The sequence below is a fragment of the Aphelocoma coerulescens genome, chromosome 1 (assembly GCF_041296385.1).
Source record: "Aphelocoma coerulescens isolate FSJ_1873_10779 chromosome 1, UR_Acoe_1.0, whole genome shotgun sequence".
NCBI classification, from domain to species: Eukaryota; Metazoa; Chordata; class Aves; order Passeriformes; family Corvidae; genus Aphelocoma; species Aphelocoma coerulescens.
In genome coordinates this window covers 15979542-15995395 of record NC_091013.1, presented here as the reverse complement: position 1 = coordinate 15995395, position 15854 = coordinate 15979542, and the positions used below count along the sequence as shown (strand labels likewise).

The following is a 15854-nucleotide window of genomic DNA, read 5'->3' as shown; positions in this document are numbered from 1 at the left end:
TCATTCAGACCCTTTGAGAGCCACTTTTGATGCAAGTTTTAAGATGATGTTGCAACAAGTTCAGGATATTGTAATACCATTCCAAGAATAGTAAATGCATTGTTGTGTGTGTCCCCAGAGCTTGAATAGTTTCAGGCACCCATACAGAGAAAATGAGACTGTTAAAAATGAGAATTCTTTCCAGTCGTTTTCATGGAAGTGTCTTGGTAACAGTTTCTGTCTTCTTGCTGCATCCCATGACTGGAATAGGGATGATGTGTGTTAACCATTCTTAAATGTTCTATGTTTTGTTGAGGGAATGGATTGTGGCTTTTGTTATTCAGTACAAGTCTTTGGTGTCTCATACATTTTTACATTTTCATATAATTTTTGGGAGGGAGAAAGGACTTTCTTTTATCAGAAAGTAGTGGTATACTAACATTTCACAAAGTTTTATAACAAAGATATCCCTGAGAACTGAAGTAAGCTAAACATAATATCATTCTTAAATGACAGTTCTGGAAACATTAAAACATTTTAAATTGTGATGTTCCTGTAAGGGTAAATGCAGTTATAGTTGTGAAGATTCTCAGAATGGAGTAAATTGTGCTCACTCCTGGCAAAGGAGAGTGACTTAATGAAAATACCTATGTCTAGGAGTGAGGTGATATGACTCTGAGTGTTGGTGGAGGGATGATCTGTTGAAAATTGGGAGAGAGGAGTGATTATCAGGCTTTTTGTTGTTTTGGGGTTTTTTTAAAGTTCCTTGAACTGCGTGGAACATGTGCATATGTGTATTAACTAGCACTCAGAAATGCACCTCACCTTCCTGCTGGGCAGGATTTAGAGCAATGGCATCTACCTCTCCTTCTGAACTTGTTCATCCTCATACCTGTATGCAGCTGAAATATGATCATTTGTATTACACAACTGAACAAAATGTCTAGATTATAGCTCTGGGACTATTTGATACCAAAATGTCCATGTAAAGATAGCACACCTAAGGCCATTGGTTCCAGTGATGCATTTTCAAAGGAAAAAAAAAAAGTTTTAAATTTGATTGTTATACTCTGATTCCAGCCATCCAGACATGGTGGCAGAGAATGCTCCAATAGCTCAGCTGATAGATGGTGTATTTACTTCGAGATTAAACTCTGTGAAAGAAATACGTACTGATTGTGTTGCCTTTCAAAATCTGGCATTTTACAAAACACATAAATCAAAAAGTACCTTGATCTGTAGCTACCAAAACCATTGCTGATTACAAGACAGATTTATGTATAATCCTTACTCCTGTTTCTTCTTACTGTTAAGGAGAAGGGTAGAGGGGAATGGAGAGAGAGAGAGAAAGGAAAAACAAGTTTGCTACTTAGAGCTGGTATCTCACAGAAAGATGAATAAATTAGTGAAATAAGATAGTGATACAACTCTTTCATCCTCAGCTGAAACCTTGCTGAGATCAACTTGAGTTGTGGAGCCAACCAGAGCCAGAAAAACCTCCTTTCATTTCTGTTTATAGCTGATTACCAGGACAGTATCTAGGGACAGACTGTACCACTGATGTGTGTGCAGGTGTCTGGTTCAGACACTGTTCTTTGTTCTTCTTCATCTGTTAGTTGAAGGCATCTACTTAACAAATGTTGGGGCATTCTTTAGGACCTTCCAGTACAAACAAAAATTACTGTCTTCAATTCAACACCAAATTTGGCTTCAGTAGTAAAAGCTGTTCACAGCACTGTAATATTAGGTCTTCAACAACACATAGAATGTTTCCTATGAAATCATATGAAAAGTCTTAGTAGACAGCTTGTGCCTACCCAGGTTTTTTTTCTGAGACCAACTATTCATGTAGGGTCCTACAAGTATGAAATTCCAGTTACTTACTCAAACACAGACTTTCTGCAACAAATAACAAATTAGACATGAGGACTGTCACAGAGCTAGGAAGCACATAATAGCTAGCTATGACTTACTTCTGATATCCTTTGGCAAGTCTCATTTTGCTGGTGATCATCATCACAGGAGTCATAAAATATACCTGAAATTGGATTGAAGACATCTTAGTAATGTCATTCTCAAAATATCTAATAGTCCAGAATTGATCCCAGTTCCTGACGCTTCTTCCTGCAGGTTGTTCCCATGAATCATTCTCCCTAGAGTTCTCCAGGTGCAGCACCTCGTGGGATAGGAATTATTACTGCCTGTTACAGGAATTCTTTGCAATAGTGTTTTTGCAGAGCTGTTCTTATCCATTTTTCTTTTCATCGTTTGAAGTGTTTTAGTAATGTAGCAAAAGGTTTTGAGGATTGCTAGAATCAGTTTTATCTGTCACCAAACAATTTGATATCCATGAGGGTTGTGCACAGTGTCAGTAGGCACTATCTTCAGAGGAGCCTGAGTTTCGCATATTTTGGCACTTGTTTCAAGCTATGGGTCTGAAGAAATTATCTGCTTTGGAAAAAACAGTTGCAGGTGAGCATTTCTCTTAGCAATGCCTTGATTCCTTTTTTAATTTACTGAATTTGAAACAGGAAATTCTTCTGACCATAAATTTCCTAAACAAAGCTATGCTAATTATTGACTGTCATTAACTTGGATGGAATCTAGAAGGTGAGAAAGCTGTTTGAAACCCCTTGCTTTTGGTAGTGTACCTGTCATTCTATTTGGTCATATCATAATTCTATGGCATAATAAAGATTTCTTCTGATAGGCAGGAAAATGTAAGGCACAGCATGTGTCCTATGCTTGTTTGCACCTAAGCAGGGGAGAAATAGTCCCATTTATAATTCTGGTACCTTATAATTCTGTTGGTTGTTCATGCATCCATTGGTAAGCTCTTTGGTTGTGCTACAGAAATTAAAATAAAACTGCCAGCATGCTTGCAGCTATACATGAAGTTGCTAATGGCATATTTATGTTAGAACTGAAATAATTAATCTTGGAGCTTTAGCTCTTTTTGCAAGTTAAAAATAGAATGATTTTTTTATCAACTGCTCATTCTGGAACCAGCTCCTATTATTGTTAGTGTATCTTTTAATATTTTCTTTCTATAGAAATAAGAAATGTCATACTGCTTTAGGTCATTATCAGAAATACAAATGATTGCCAGAGTTACAGGATTTAATCCAAAGCTCAGTAAAGTCAACAAGACCTACCAGTTGTTTCCAAAAGGCTCTGAAATAAATACATTCTGTATTCCTAATGAGCATAGGTATAAGAATAGGTGTGCTGATCTTTTTTTACATGCTTTCTATGCACTGAGTTCCTTGAATTTCTTCCATAGGCTTTTTTCAATCATTATTGTATTTTCCCAAAGCAAATTATAGGCTTGATAACACATATTGTCAAATTACAACAACAACAACAAAAAAGAAATAAAGAAAAAGAATAACATAGTATGGGCAGATACCTTTGATTGAAATACTATGCATTTAGTTTTTGTGTCTTATATTGCAGACAGACTCAACCAACGGCGAGAATCCAAGCATCAAGAAATCCCTCTTTCCTCTTTTTAATTCAAAGAATAATTTAAAGCATAGTTCTTCTTTGAAAAAACTTCCTGTAGTCACTCTACCAATGGTATTCATTTTTAAGTACAGTAGCACTGTAAAATGCTCCAGTAAATTTGTTTTACTGACTACAGCAGCATGTGGTTTATTTTCATGGTATCACTTCCTCTTCATGCCAGTTAAGTATCTTGGGCCAGTTCAATAAATTTAAGTAAAATCAGCCATTCTGTTGAAACAGATTGTGCCTCAAAACATTTTTTTTTGGTATTTGATATAGTGAAAATGTAACATACACAGTCCCAGAGAAAATGAGCCTTGGGAGTAAGACTAAGGAAGGAAAATAGTTGTGAAATTGTGTATGTTTAAAATTAAATTGTCACATTATGTTTCAGTCAGGAAAAAAATTAACCTGGTTTTGTTTATACCTATATCATAAATACATAATTTCATACAAACTACTCCTTTATATATAAATTTAAATAAATCAAATACTAACAATGCATTATCAGAAAAGAACTTTAGCTCATGTGTCTGTTGTATTTTTGTTTGTCCTGATTGTTCATGATAAAAGACAGCTTGCATTAAAAATAGGTTATATTTTGACTGTCCTTTTTTTGATTAGAATTCTTGAAATGAGATAAAAAGCTACATGTAAGTTTTAAATTATCTTTCTGTCATAAAGTTTCAGCTGTTTCTTAATTTTTGCTATAGTTTGGGATATTTGTGGAGGAGAAGAAAGTGGGAATAGAGAAAGCTCTTGGTTTTGTGATGTCAGTCAAGACATCAGTTTCAAGAGATTTTGGTCTGCTTCACTCAGGAGCAAATTTATAGAACTGATCCATGGTCTTAACTGCAGTATGGAATGCTTTTAAAATGAAGATGAGGCTCAACAGTATTTTTTTTTAATTTTATTTTTGAGGCCTTGTTTAACTGCTCTTTCTTACAGCAAATAACACTAACAGCATGCTTTAAAGGGGTAAGGGTAGAGCAAATCTGCATGATGTCCACAGCCACTTGCTCTTACTATGGGGAAAAGTACTGAGAGGTCATTGCAATTCTGCTGCAGAAATGGGCTTCACTTGTGTTCTGTAATTAATTGTGGGAAATTATTTACAGCTATTCTTAAGAAAATATTAGGAGATCAGTATTTAATATTTTGTTGCAGATGCCTAACACTGAAGGTCAGGATCTCTTGGCATTACAGAAAGCCATTCATTCTTCCAATCACCAGAGCAGCAGGCAGAAGGATTGGCATCCTGAGAAGATGACAGAAATCCAGCCTCATGTAAGTGGTGTTATCAATTCCCTATCTATTAATATCACTGACATGTCTTGACGGCTTTTTCTCTGGTGAATAGAAAAATTGCATTTGACATTGTTTCCCGACTTTCTAATGCCTTGCTCATTGAATGTAAAAAATCATGTACCTGCAGTCCTGCATAATTTTTTTAAAAGGTAGACATGAATGACAAGGAAGAGAGACTAAATGTCCTGTGTCAGACTTTGAGCCCTTCAAAAGATTGGTTATGTTTTAGTATTACAGGCAAGCAGTGTTTCAGTGCACATCTGTGGTAGCGATGCAGTGGTGTACAAAAGCCCTCAAGTCAACTCTGTAAGGAATGGTGAATCCTGAGGGCTGTCTGCTGCTCAGCACAGTTTGATACTTGATGGGGTCACCAGAGCACCGAGACCACGTTACAGTGTGCCTGGTACAGACTGCAGTTTCGGCAGGCTACATTTTTGGAGCATAGTACTGCACTAGTGCAACTTTATTTTCTCCACTTCTAAAACCAGCTCAGCAGGCAGTGTTTGGGAGAGAGGGTCAGTGCCATGCTCCATTGTTGTCTCACTGGAAACTGGAAAAGAGGGTTTGTTGCAGCTGCAGTGTTTGAAGAAAGTTGCTCTGCGAGCTGTGGAATTTAATGAGGCTGCTTTCATACCACTTTGTGTACTCAGGCTTCCCCAGGCTCTTGCTACCCATTTTCAATAACCCCATATCACCATTTTCTTTCAACCTCACCAGTGAAAGAAGCTGCAGGAGACTAGAGCTGCCTATCAACCAGCTGCCAGCAAACAAAATATGTAACTTCTGAGTTCTGCCAGACCATTTTTCAGTTCAGATGGTTACTCAAGACTCACTCTAACCCCTAACTGATGTTCACAACAGTTTTAAGAACTTTGTATTTCTGAAATCTGTGCCTTAAGTTCTGGAATTGTCTGCCTAGGGAGGTGGTGGAGTCACCATCCCTGGATGTGTTTAAGAAAAGATTGGATGTGACACTCAGTGCCATGGTTTAGTTGAGGTGGTGTTAGGGCATGGGTTGGACTCAGTGATCTTGAAGGTCTCTTCCAACCTGGTGATTCTGTGTAATTCCGTGTGATTCTGCGTGTGTGTGATTCATAAAATGTGGCTGAGGTTCTTAAGTTAATAGCAGGAGAAGTGACAGATGGACAGCTAATGCAATTGTCTATGCCTGCATTTTCAAAAGAAACAAGGGAGCAATTTTTTCTGAGGGAGAAAAGGTTCCATCTTTTCAGGTAGCTAATAGATTGGATTGTGATGAGATTGGATTGTATGTGTAGTCATAGCTTGGAATGAAATACATCAAACGAATGTGAGTTAAAAGTGAAGAAGGCCTGTAAAGTTCTAGATGTTCAGTTTAGGATAGGACAGTTTTTTATGGGAAGTCTGATACGATGAAGCTTTGCTGTGTGTCTTTCAGAGCCAGCCATTAAAATCTCTTCGGAAGCTCTTACACCTCTCTTCAAATCATCCCGTCGCTGCTGAGCCCCGCTTCCAGCCCTTACCCAGCCAGCCAGCCAAAGCTTCTTTTCCTGAAGTGCGGATTCATCCCATGAGTCAAAGCTCCAGCAGCGGCAGCAGCAACGTGCGGCCGGAGCCCCAGCCGAAGAGCCGGCCAACGCTGCAGATCCCGAGCCAGCTGGAGCCCACCTGGCACGTGTCCCCCGTGAACAGGAGCGTGAGCGATGGGCCCCCCTACTCCGAGCAGCTGCCTTCCAAGAGCGGACAGAACGGGCACACCTACAACCGAACGAACCGGTCGCGAATGCCAAATCTGAACGATCTCAAAGAGACAGCCTTGTAATTGCACTCCAGCAAATAGACCAGTGTGGGTGGAGATCAGCATAGGGGAGCGGTGGTGATTCTGGTGATGGTAAGACTGCATTTTCAGCTTTATAAAGGTGTGCAATATGTACATGTGGAGCTATGCTGTTCGGCACCACGGAGAGAGTCAGGGATTATACAGGAACACAAGTTGAACTATGAATTACCAGTCATCAGAAATGTCACTGGATGCCAGGCAGAGTGTGCCGGTCAGAGAGAAAAATGCACTGTCATTTTCTCTCATTTACATTCCAGCTTAGTGCACATCTCTGTCTGAAAGCTGGGAGACTTCTGGTATGTATTGGCACTTATAAGGGTGAAAACATTGTCTAGACCTATGCCCTTACTACATTTTTTGCTGCCTAGTTAAAACAGTGGGGTTTATGTGATAAAAGTGTATCCCTGTTAAGGGTTTAAAGTTAAATTGTATGTCTTAAATTTCTTTTTTAAACTTCCATATTTGATAGGATTTGTAATATTTATTTATGATGACCTAATATCGTACTGTTATAATCATATCTTTTATGTTATAATGTAAAGTTATTTTGAGCGGTTTGAAACATTGTGAAGCAGTGCAACAGCTACAGTAGTTTCTATAAAAAACTAACAGTAACATTTATATATTGCATCAAGAGTATTTTATTCTATATATAAATATATACATAAATGGAAAATAACTGTCTGTTTTTTAAATATACTCATTTAAAAGAAAAGTATTGTTATGACACTATCTGCCATATTTTTTATACATTTGTGATATAAAGTGCAGTATTATACTTCTAATAAAAGGAAGATGAATGTGGATATAAACGTGACTGTAACAGTATGAATCTTGCTTGGCTGTGAGAGCCCAGTATTATAGGCATTATTGGTAACAAACAAAAGATAACATTCAATTCCAAGCTTTATTATGGGCTATTTTGTTGGAAGTATTGGCTAAATGTAAGGGACTGCAGAACTGTACAGTAATCTAAATGTGGTACGTTCTCCCCTGTGTCCTTAGCTTTCCTAGTAATATTAATGGGATTTCTGCATCTGCATCAAGAGCACAGAGCCCCAGTACCAAATTTTTGTTTCCTCTAAGGAAATAAAGTGCCCCATGACTACAAGCGAAAGCAGGTGCTCTTCCACCTAATAGCAGGGGTGAAAACCAAAGAAACACAGCATGAATTGCAAGTGAAATGCAAAACTTCAACACTTAAGCATAGCATGGCACTGCAGATCATGGTATAAGCTTTTATGCATATGTGTATTTTACATCTCTAGCAATCTATTAACTAATAAGATAAACACTGTATTAGAATTTAAACTACTCTTGCACTTTTTATTATATTTCAGGATGTATTTAAAGCTACAAATCTGGTATTTGGATATTGAGGGAGAAGGTTGCCAAGCAACTTGATTTCTCCTTAGGTCTTAACTATCCAAATAGTCCCATACCCAGTTCAGCTACCAGTCTCAGCAAAATACTAGATCTTGGGTTCCAGTCTCCTGTACAGCATAGTTAAAACTGCCTTTACCTTGGTGAATGTCAAGTGTAGCAAATACATACCCTGATTCCTCTGTTGCTACCAGTAAAGTCAATCACAGGTGAGCCAGTAGGAGTCAAAAGAGTTAATGCCAGTCTAAACTTTGTGCAATAAGAGGAGAGCCAGGCCTGTAGTGTCAGAACAATACAATCTTTCCTTTTTAAACACATTAGTTCTACTCCCTCATTACTCTGCAGCATAGTTTGTGTTCTAGATGCTGTCCTCATAAGACACCTGTACTTGCAAATACACTGTCTTTTCCAAAAAGAGATTAACCTGAATGTAACTTTGATGATTTAGCCATAGATGTAGTTAACAGAAGCAGCCAGGCAGTAAAAGCTGAACTTCCTACTTGGATAACAATGCAAACTGGACATATGTTGTTCAGTACCTCTTGAGTCATACCAAAGTTCTAACAACAGCAAATTCGGCACCACTGCTGTAAAAATTGTTGTCAGAAAGAACAGTATAGAAGGATGTTATATCAGGTTTGTCCAGGACTAAAAATCAGTCTACTAAATTTGAAAAATTACAAAATAGGAATTCTTTCTTTGTCAATTGCCTGCAAGAAATGTGCATGTAATTTTTCTATAGATAGATATAATATATAATATCTCTCTATATATGATATATGCTGTATTGATATATCATATATATAGCATATATATAAATACAGTAGACATGAAGGGGTATTCAGTTTTTTTCTAAGTTCAGTGGGCATCCAGGAAAGACATTGTGATATTTACTTGTCATCACTGTCAGAGTTTAGCAGCTTATTTTAGCAGTCTCTGTTAGATTCATTGCTTGGTCACAGCTACATGAGCCCTGTTAGCCCTGCTTTGAAATGGGCTGATGACACTGAAATCCCTCACAAAAACCCTCTCTGAGAGAGAGTGGGGCTCTAAGCAGTGCAGTTTGAATGTCTCTTTTAGGGCAATGGAGCTGGTGAAGGGCCTGGAGCACAAGTCTTACGAGAGTGGCTGAGGGGGCTGGGGGTGTTTAGTCTGGGAAAAAGGAGGCTCAGGAGGGACCTCGTTGCTCTCTACAACCGCCTGAAAGGAGGGTGGAGCCAGGGGGGGTCAGCCTCTTCTCCCATGTCTCAAGTGAAAGGATGAGAGGAAATGACTGTCTGTTGTGCCAGGAGAGGTTCAAATTAGATATTAGGGGAAAAAAGATCACTGAAAGAGTGTTCAGGCATTGGAGTAAGTTGTCCAGGGACATGGTGCAGTCAGCGGCTCTGGAAGTGTTCTGGATGTGGCACTTGGGGATATGGTTTAGGGGTGACAGGGGTGGTTGATGGTTGGACTGGATAATCCTAAAGGTTTCTTCCAACCTTGATGATTCTGTCATCCAGTCTCGCAGGGAATGTTCAGTCTAGACTCTTCTGTGCTTCGTGGATATGTATCCTTTTGCTTCTGCAAGATTTTTGGCTTGCTGGTAAGAGCTTCATGCTGGGGATGATGATACTGGGCTGTATGTGGCTGTTATGATTTCTAGCAAGGAAAAATATTTCCAAAAGGATTTTTTTTTCTCAGTACCCATTAAGTTAAATCAGGGTAATCCCTGACTGTATATATAGTTGTTTAAAAGTAGTTAGCAAATCTTCAAAGGTGATCCAAGGAATGTTCGAGTATTTGGTGGCCCATATTTACAGGAAGTTGTTTCTACTTCATACTGCATTTTCTTCTTGAATTCAACAAACTGTAGTAGCTTTCAGTTGAATACTAAATTGTGTTGAATGTACATAGTATTTTCTTTCTTCTGTTGGAAAGAAATTCCAGCCACTCAGCCAGCTGGTGCTGGGATGAATTGTGTATTTTTAACTTGGTCTAGCTTCCCAATATTTAGAATATTGCTAATGTAATTTTGTCGAGGCTTTCAAAGGAGTCTTATTATAGTGACTGAGATATTCTGACTTAATAAAGAGGAAGAGAATGACAGAGCAAACTATTTTGTAAGTGTGAGCTTTCCTTTTCACTGGTCTGTGAGTCTTGTACTACATGCTCTATAGATTTACATAGTATAAAGGATCCTGGTTAAACTGCATTTTATTCTTTGGCAGTCTTTTGCCTTATGGCATCACTGATGATGTGAACAAAAAATAAACTAAGTTTCAGAAATTAATTGTAGTCATTTTGCAGAACTCAAGCTGCCTAAACTTGTCTATATGTTTTTGCTATCGGTCTTGAGCTCTTTTTAACTGAAAAAAAAAAGCACCTTAAGTTCGTCCTAACTGAAATTGTGTAAGTGTCTAAGCTGTCATTTTAAACTGCCATGTAAATATATTAACCTAGAACAATATCTATTTTCAACAGACCTGGCCACAGAGAGCAGTCCCTTACACCTATGTAATGCTTTTTCCTCCATTTATTGCAGTCCAAGCTTCGTTGCTCCTCTGAGAGGTTGCCAGGAGAGCACTGGGCAGAGTTCTTGGCAGGAAGTCAATGATCCCAGATTTAGTCTCTTAAAACATTCCCCAAACACCACTTGTTCTTTCAGATCAATATTAAAGCAGGCTTTGAACTTCCAAGTGCATGAGACATCCTCAGGTTGTCGTTTGGCTTGTCACCTTTCTCTCTACCACACCAACTTGTTTCTGGGACCAAGGCTGGAGTGGCTCTTCAGGAAGCAATGGTCTGTGGTAGGCTCTTCACCTTCTTTGTCATTGCAGTTAGGTCTCTTAAGAGATGAATCTTACTTGTTTAAAAATCTACATAGCAACCTTTCCTTTTTTTCTTCAAAAGCTGATGAGGTGTTAGCTGAGTAGACTCCTGGGTTCACCCAGGAAAAGCTATGTATTCTCAACAATTCTGTAGACCTCCTTATAAGAGCACAGGGAACCTATGGGAATACAAATTGTGCAGCTCTGAAAGCACTGTTGTGATCTAGGTAGCTAAGGCAAAACCTAGAGGAGCTGTGCTCTAGAAGTATTGGGGGTTTTATTCATGTTTCATTTTTTTGTTGTCATGATTTGATAGTGAGACATGTTTTAAAATACTTGTGTGTAATTAATTCTGTATGTGTTGATCACTGTCAGATTAGAGCTGGGAGAATATTTGCATCCCCGTCACGCAAGGAGTATGAAAAGGATAGCCATATATAATATACTGCAAATTGTGGGGTGGCAGTGAATGCTTTTTTCCATTCCAGCTAGCATACATACTACATAGATTAATGGGGTAATATCACAAACCATGCATCTAGGCTGTTGTTCATGTTAGTAGGCCCACCATTTGAAATAGGAGTGCCACAGGAGATGGTTGGAAAGGTGATGTGCCCTATGTAAGCATTTTTGAAAAACCTTCAAATCAGGACACTATTTAAGAACAGGTGCCTTTCCCTACACAGCTCTTTCTTATGGTATCATGATATTAACCATTCATTAACTGGGTTTGTAGTGAATGAGGAAAAAAGCCATTTAACTTCTGGCCTTTTCTTAAAAGGGGGTGATTTGAGTAAACCCTTTTAATATAAGAAAGCTTGGAAGTTCTAGATGTTGGCACCTTTTTCAAATGGTCAAGCAGCAGCAGTGCATCAATTCTCAGGCTCATCAGGCAAGTGAAGTCTTGTGCTGTACTGAATGTTGTACTGAAACAAAGATTCCTCATTTTGCAATCATGAAGCAAATTTCATTAAAATTAAGCAAAGCAGATTTTATAGATCTTCTTTCAATTGCAAGAGAAAAGCTGTGTTAGGCCATCTGTTCTCGCAATGGAGTGTCTTAACAACTGCCACATGAGATAGCATAGGTAAATCTGATGGATTAGGTCTCAATTTTCCTTGTTCTGAGTTCTGCTTGGATGCACATTTGTGACCTTGTGTGCAGCCAATTGTTTGATGCAAAAGTTGTGGTTTGACCTAGTCAGTGGAAGATGCATGAGAAGTGTGAGAGGACCGGCCCCACTATGTTTAGATGCTTTCATTCCACCAAATCAAATTGCTCCTCAGGCTCTTTTAGAACATAACAAAATATGCAGCCAGGCAAAAGTGACTCTGGAAACATGGCCCAAGAGCCTGAACATGGAATTTGTGTCTTAGCCTAAGAATGACTACACATCTCTTGTCTTCTCTGCAAGTCAATCTACCTCCTCTCTCTTGCAGAATGTGGTTGAAGTTGGGTTTGTTTATTCTGAGCTTATTACTGACTCCAAATTTTGAAGAGACATCTAAAAAGATTCTTCTTCTAGGTACTGTTAGCAACCACGTAATAAAATGTTGTTGGGCCTTCATCTGAAATACTTCTGAAATCTCCAAGCCATCTGAGTTTTCCCTCTAAGAATCCCAACGCCATTCTTTGCACTGCTTTGCAGTCTTCCCTTGGCCTTCCCCTTGTGGATCTCAAATATTGCAGTTGCCTTGTTCTTTGTTGTTTCTCTAGTGCAGATTTTCAGGGAGTTAGAGGCCTTATCTACTACTCCACCCTGTTTGCTGTTTTACTCAAACAGCTATCCTTAGACTTGCTCAGGATTTCCTTCATTTTAATTTTCCATTTCATCTGGATGAGATACCTTAGCTCATTGTGCCCCCACCAAAACACGCTGCCTACCAGGCTTTTCGTTCCACCAGGTCTCTGTTTTCACAGGGCACTGTTTCTCTGGATCCGTTCTGAGAAATGCGAGGTGGCATCTTAATTGTACAGGCGTAAAAATGCGTTGTGAAGTAGCTGCTGTCATAGAGCTTTCCATTAGCATAAAGATAAAGCATGTTCATAGTGCAAGGTGGAAGCCACTATTCAACTTTCTTATAGGATATGAACCTCTTGGTGTAAACTCCTGACATGTAAATCCAATGGCAGAGCTTTTAACTCTTTAGTTACAAGGCAAAACTTTAAGCATAGGGAACTGTCTCGACTTTTCTTTCTTTTTTTTTTTTTTTGCTAGTGCACGTCTTAGACTTGTACTACTGAAGGATATGACTAATTGAAAGAAGTAACTTTATATTTGGGTGATATGGAACAATAAGCTAAAATCTTCCCAGAAATTTTGTTGGAAAATCTATGCAGGCATTTTAAAATCTGGTTAATCTGATAAGGAATTCCAGGACTGCTTATGTGTCCACTGTGGAATGTCTAATTTTAAATTTGTGTCATTTGGAAGAAAGAAGGAAAAATAAAGTTCAGGAACGTCTTTTTTTTTCCCACTATCTGTCAGTACAGATTAACAGACTGGGGAGGCAGCTTTCAAAACTTTTAAATTTATGGATAAGATTCCATGATGTTTTTTAACAGCTACTAGAAATCTAAAGCGCACAAACTTTTAAATCTGCCATGCTTTCTGTTGTGGAAGGGATATGTTGTGGTGTTAGCCTTTTTAATCCTGGAATACAAATTGATTTTAAAATGTGTTGAATATTTAAGGATGACTTCATTCAAGTTAATAAACCATTTGTAAAGTGTTTGTATACAACCCTTTGTATCATGTCGTTGGTACACCTTACCAAATTTTTTTTTGAGCATGTATTCCATTCTTTACTTCTGTACAATTTCTATTGTTGCTGTAAATATTCTAAAAGAGAAAAAAAAAATCCTGTGGTAACCTTAATTATAAGCATGGAAATGGTTAATTTTTACTGAGCACAATGTATTTTTGAATGGGCCTTCCAAAATATGTCTTTAATAAAAATGCAGATTTTGCACTAGAACACCGGCATTGTTCAACAGCTGATCTTATTCCTGACACGTCTCTTCCACAGCACCTCTCCATATGTTAGCTTGGCTCATATGACTGGAACAGACCAGAACCAGGACCCCTGTGCTCATTGGGTCACTGCCAGGTCCTGTCTGACTCCCCCATCTGAGAGGCCTGATGTTTCCATGGAGCAACATCTCTGAAGCACCTTGTTGCCCACCATTCCTGTAGTTTCATTGCAGGACAGCCTCTTCCTTTCAGGGCAAGAATCTCTGCTGTTCTCTCTTTTGAACATTACCAACCCACCCAGCCCCTCAGCAGGCACTACCAGATATTAAAATGCCCTGAAAGTTTCCAGCCCACGGTCTTCACTGCAGGAAAAGTGTCATGATGGCATTTCATCATTGTCACATGTAAACTCAGACACTTCTAGGCAAACATTGAGGTGTCAGCAATAAGAGTTTTTGATGGCTTCCTCTTTAATGTATCCTGGCTATGAGTTTTTTTTGTTACTGTGTGAAGCTTTAAAAACCTTCAAATATTTCCCTGCTAGTCTTTCATTCTTTGGGGTAATTGGAAACAAACTGAGGAGTAGGGACCACTTTACCTGGGCCTCTCCCCCTCTGAGCTCCAGCAAGACTTGCTGAAAGCCAGGACTTGCAGTCTGTTAGATCCTTCTGAAACAGCTGCCTGATGGGTTGTACAGCCTTGGTGAGACCAGGCTGCTGCCAGTGCCTGCACTAAGCTGTGCCCATCACCTCCCCAAGAGGGAAACTTCCAGTTTGAGCTGATGGCTTCAACTTCCACCAGGACGAGCAGTCCAGCATTTTAACAGTTCCATCCAGAAATGGGGTTGAAATGCATTTCCTTGGGGTGCCCAGTGCTATGGGGGACTTGGCTTTACTCTTAAAACCTTACTCTTAAAACCTTACTCTTCCAAAAATCTTGTTGGAGTAGTGTTGGCAATTGAATCATGAACCCAGACTGGCAGGGAATCTGAATCGTTTATGCAAAGGAGTGAGTTGCTTTTATAGACTTTTCTAAGGCACAGTATTTCCTTATGTGGCCTGACCTATCCCGTGTTGCCACATTAGCAACACACTTCATAGGGCTCTGCCGTGTGACACCTCTTCCCCCCAGGCCCCAGTGGAGACAAGCCTCTGTGTGCTGCCATGTGCCCCTTTGTTCTGCCATGTGCCTCTGCAGGCAGGTTTTACAGCTCACAACCCAATTCTATCTTAAAATTCTCCATAGAGTAACCCCTTTTCTGAACCCACTTCAGAGCCCCAGAAATTGGATGGGCCACCTCCTTGAAGAGGTCGAGCACTTCAGTGTGGTAGCTCCAGTGTTGTTACAGTGGGGATTCTGTAACACGATGTATCAAACAAGGAGGCCCATGGAAGAGAAATATCTATGGACGGATTCTTGGTAGATGTTTCAGAGATGTTTATTTCTCCAGCTGCATGGCCGGGATCTGCCGAGGAACTGCTCAATCCCGGGACCCGAGGGTCCTTCCCTGCTCAGGGGAACACAAAATGACCAATGGGGAATGAGGCTGACCAGGGACAGGGAAAACCCCGTGTCTCCCCCCAGGGCCCCTCTCCCAGGGCTACATGGCAGGGGGGAGGGCCCCAACACAGTGTAGTCAATATTAGTCCCCCATGGGATGGAGGGCAGTGTAGACATTTTTCTCTGGATGGAAGTGAAGGGATAATTCCTGCATGTACCCATTAAGATAAAGGGGCTATTGACTTACAAATGAAGTGGCTGGTCTGGAGGCCTGAGGCAGTCTCTGATCAGATAACTTAGATTGGACAAGTTTGACTTCTCAGCACCGCTGGTTCCTTCACTTCTCTCTAAGCATCCCATCCTAAAAATCCAGGTCATAAAGCTGAAGGCAGTTCTTGGTCCTAGTCCCTATTTCAAACCCCTTGTGTTTTATGCAGTTACAAAGCCATACATTGGTCTCCCTATCCCTGCAGGTAAAGACTGCACGATTGTTTAACATCTTTGTCAGCAACGTGGACAGTGGCATTGGGTGCACTCTCACCAACCCCTGTTGTGCAGTCAACATGCTGGAGGG

General features: G+C 39.6%; 1 protein-coding gene across 7 annotated transcripts in view; it reads left to right on the top strand.

Moving 5' to 3' along the window:
• CDKL5 (cyclin dependent kinase like 5) overlaps positions 1-13784 on the top strand; it is a 134444-nt gene extending 120660 nt beyond the window's left edge. For 6 of the 7 annotated variants that reach the window (XM_069002741.1, XM_069002749.1, XM_069002775.1 and 3 more), the window contains 3 exons: positions 3436-3558; positions 4654-4773; positions 6212-13784. In XM_069002741.1, coding sequence (XP_068858842.1) covers positions 3436-3558; positions 4654-4773; positions 6212-6595 — 627 coding nt within the window. In that variant the 3' untranslated portion in view covers positions 6596-13784. The remainder of the gene's footprint in view (positions 1-3435; positions 3559-4653; positions 4774-6211) is intronic. The other variant, XM_069002758.1, reaches the window with a different exon arrangement.
• The last annotated feature ends 2070 nt before the right edge of the window (positions 13785-15854 follow it).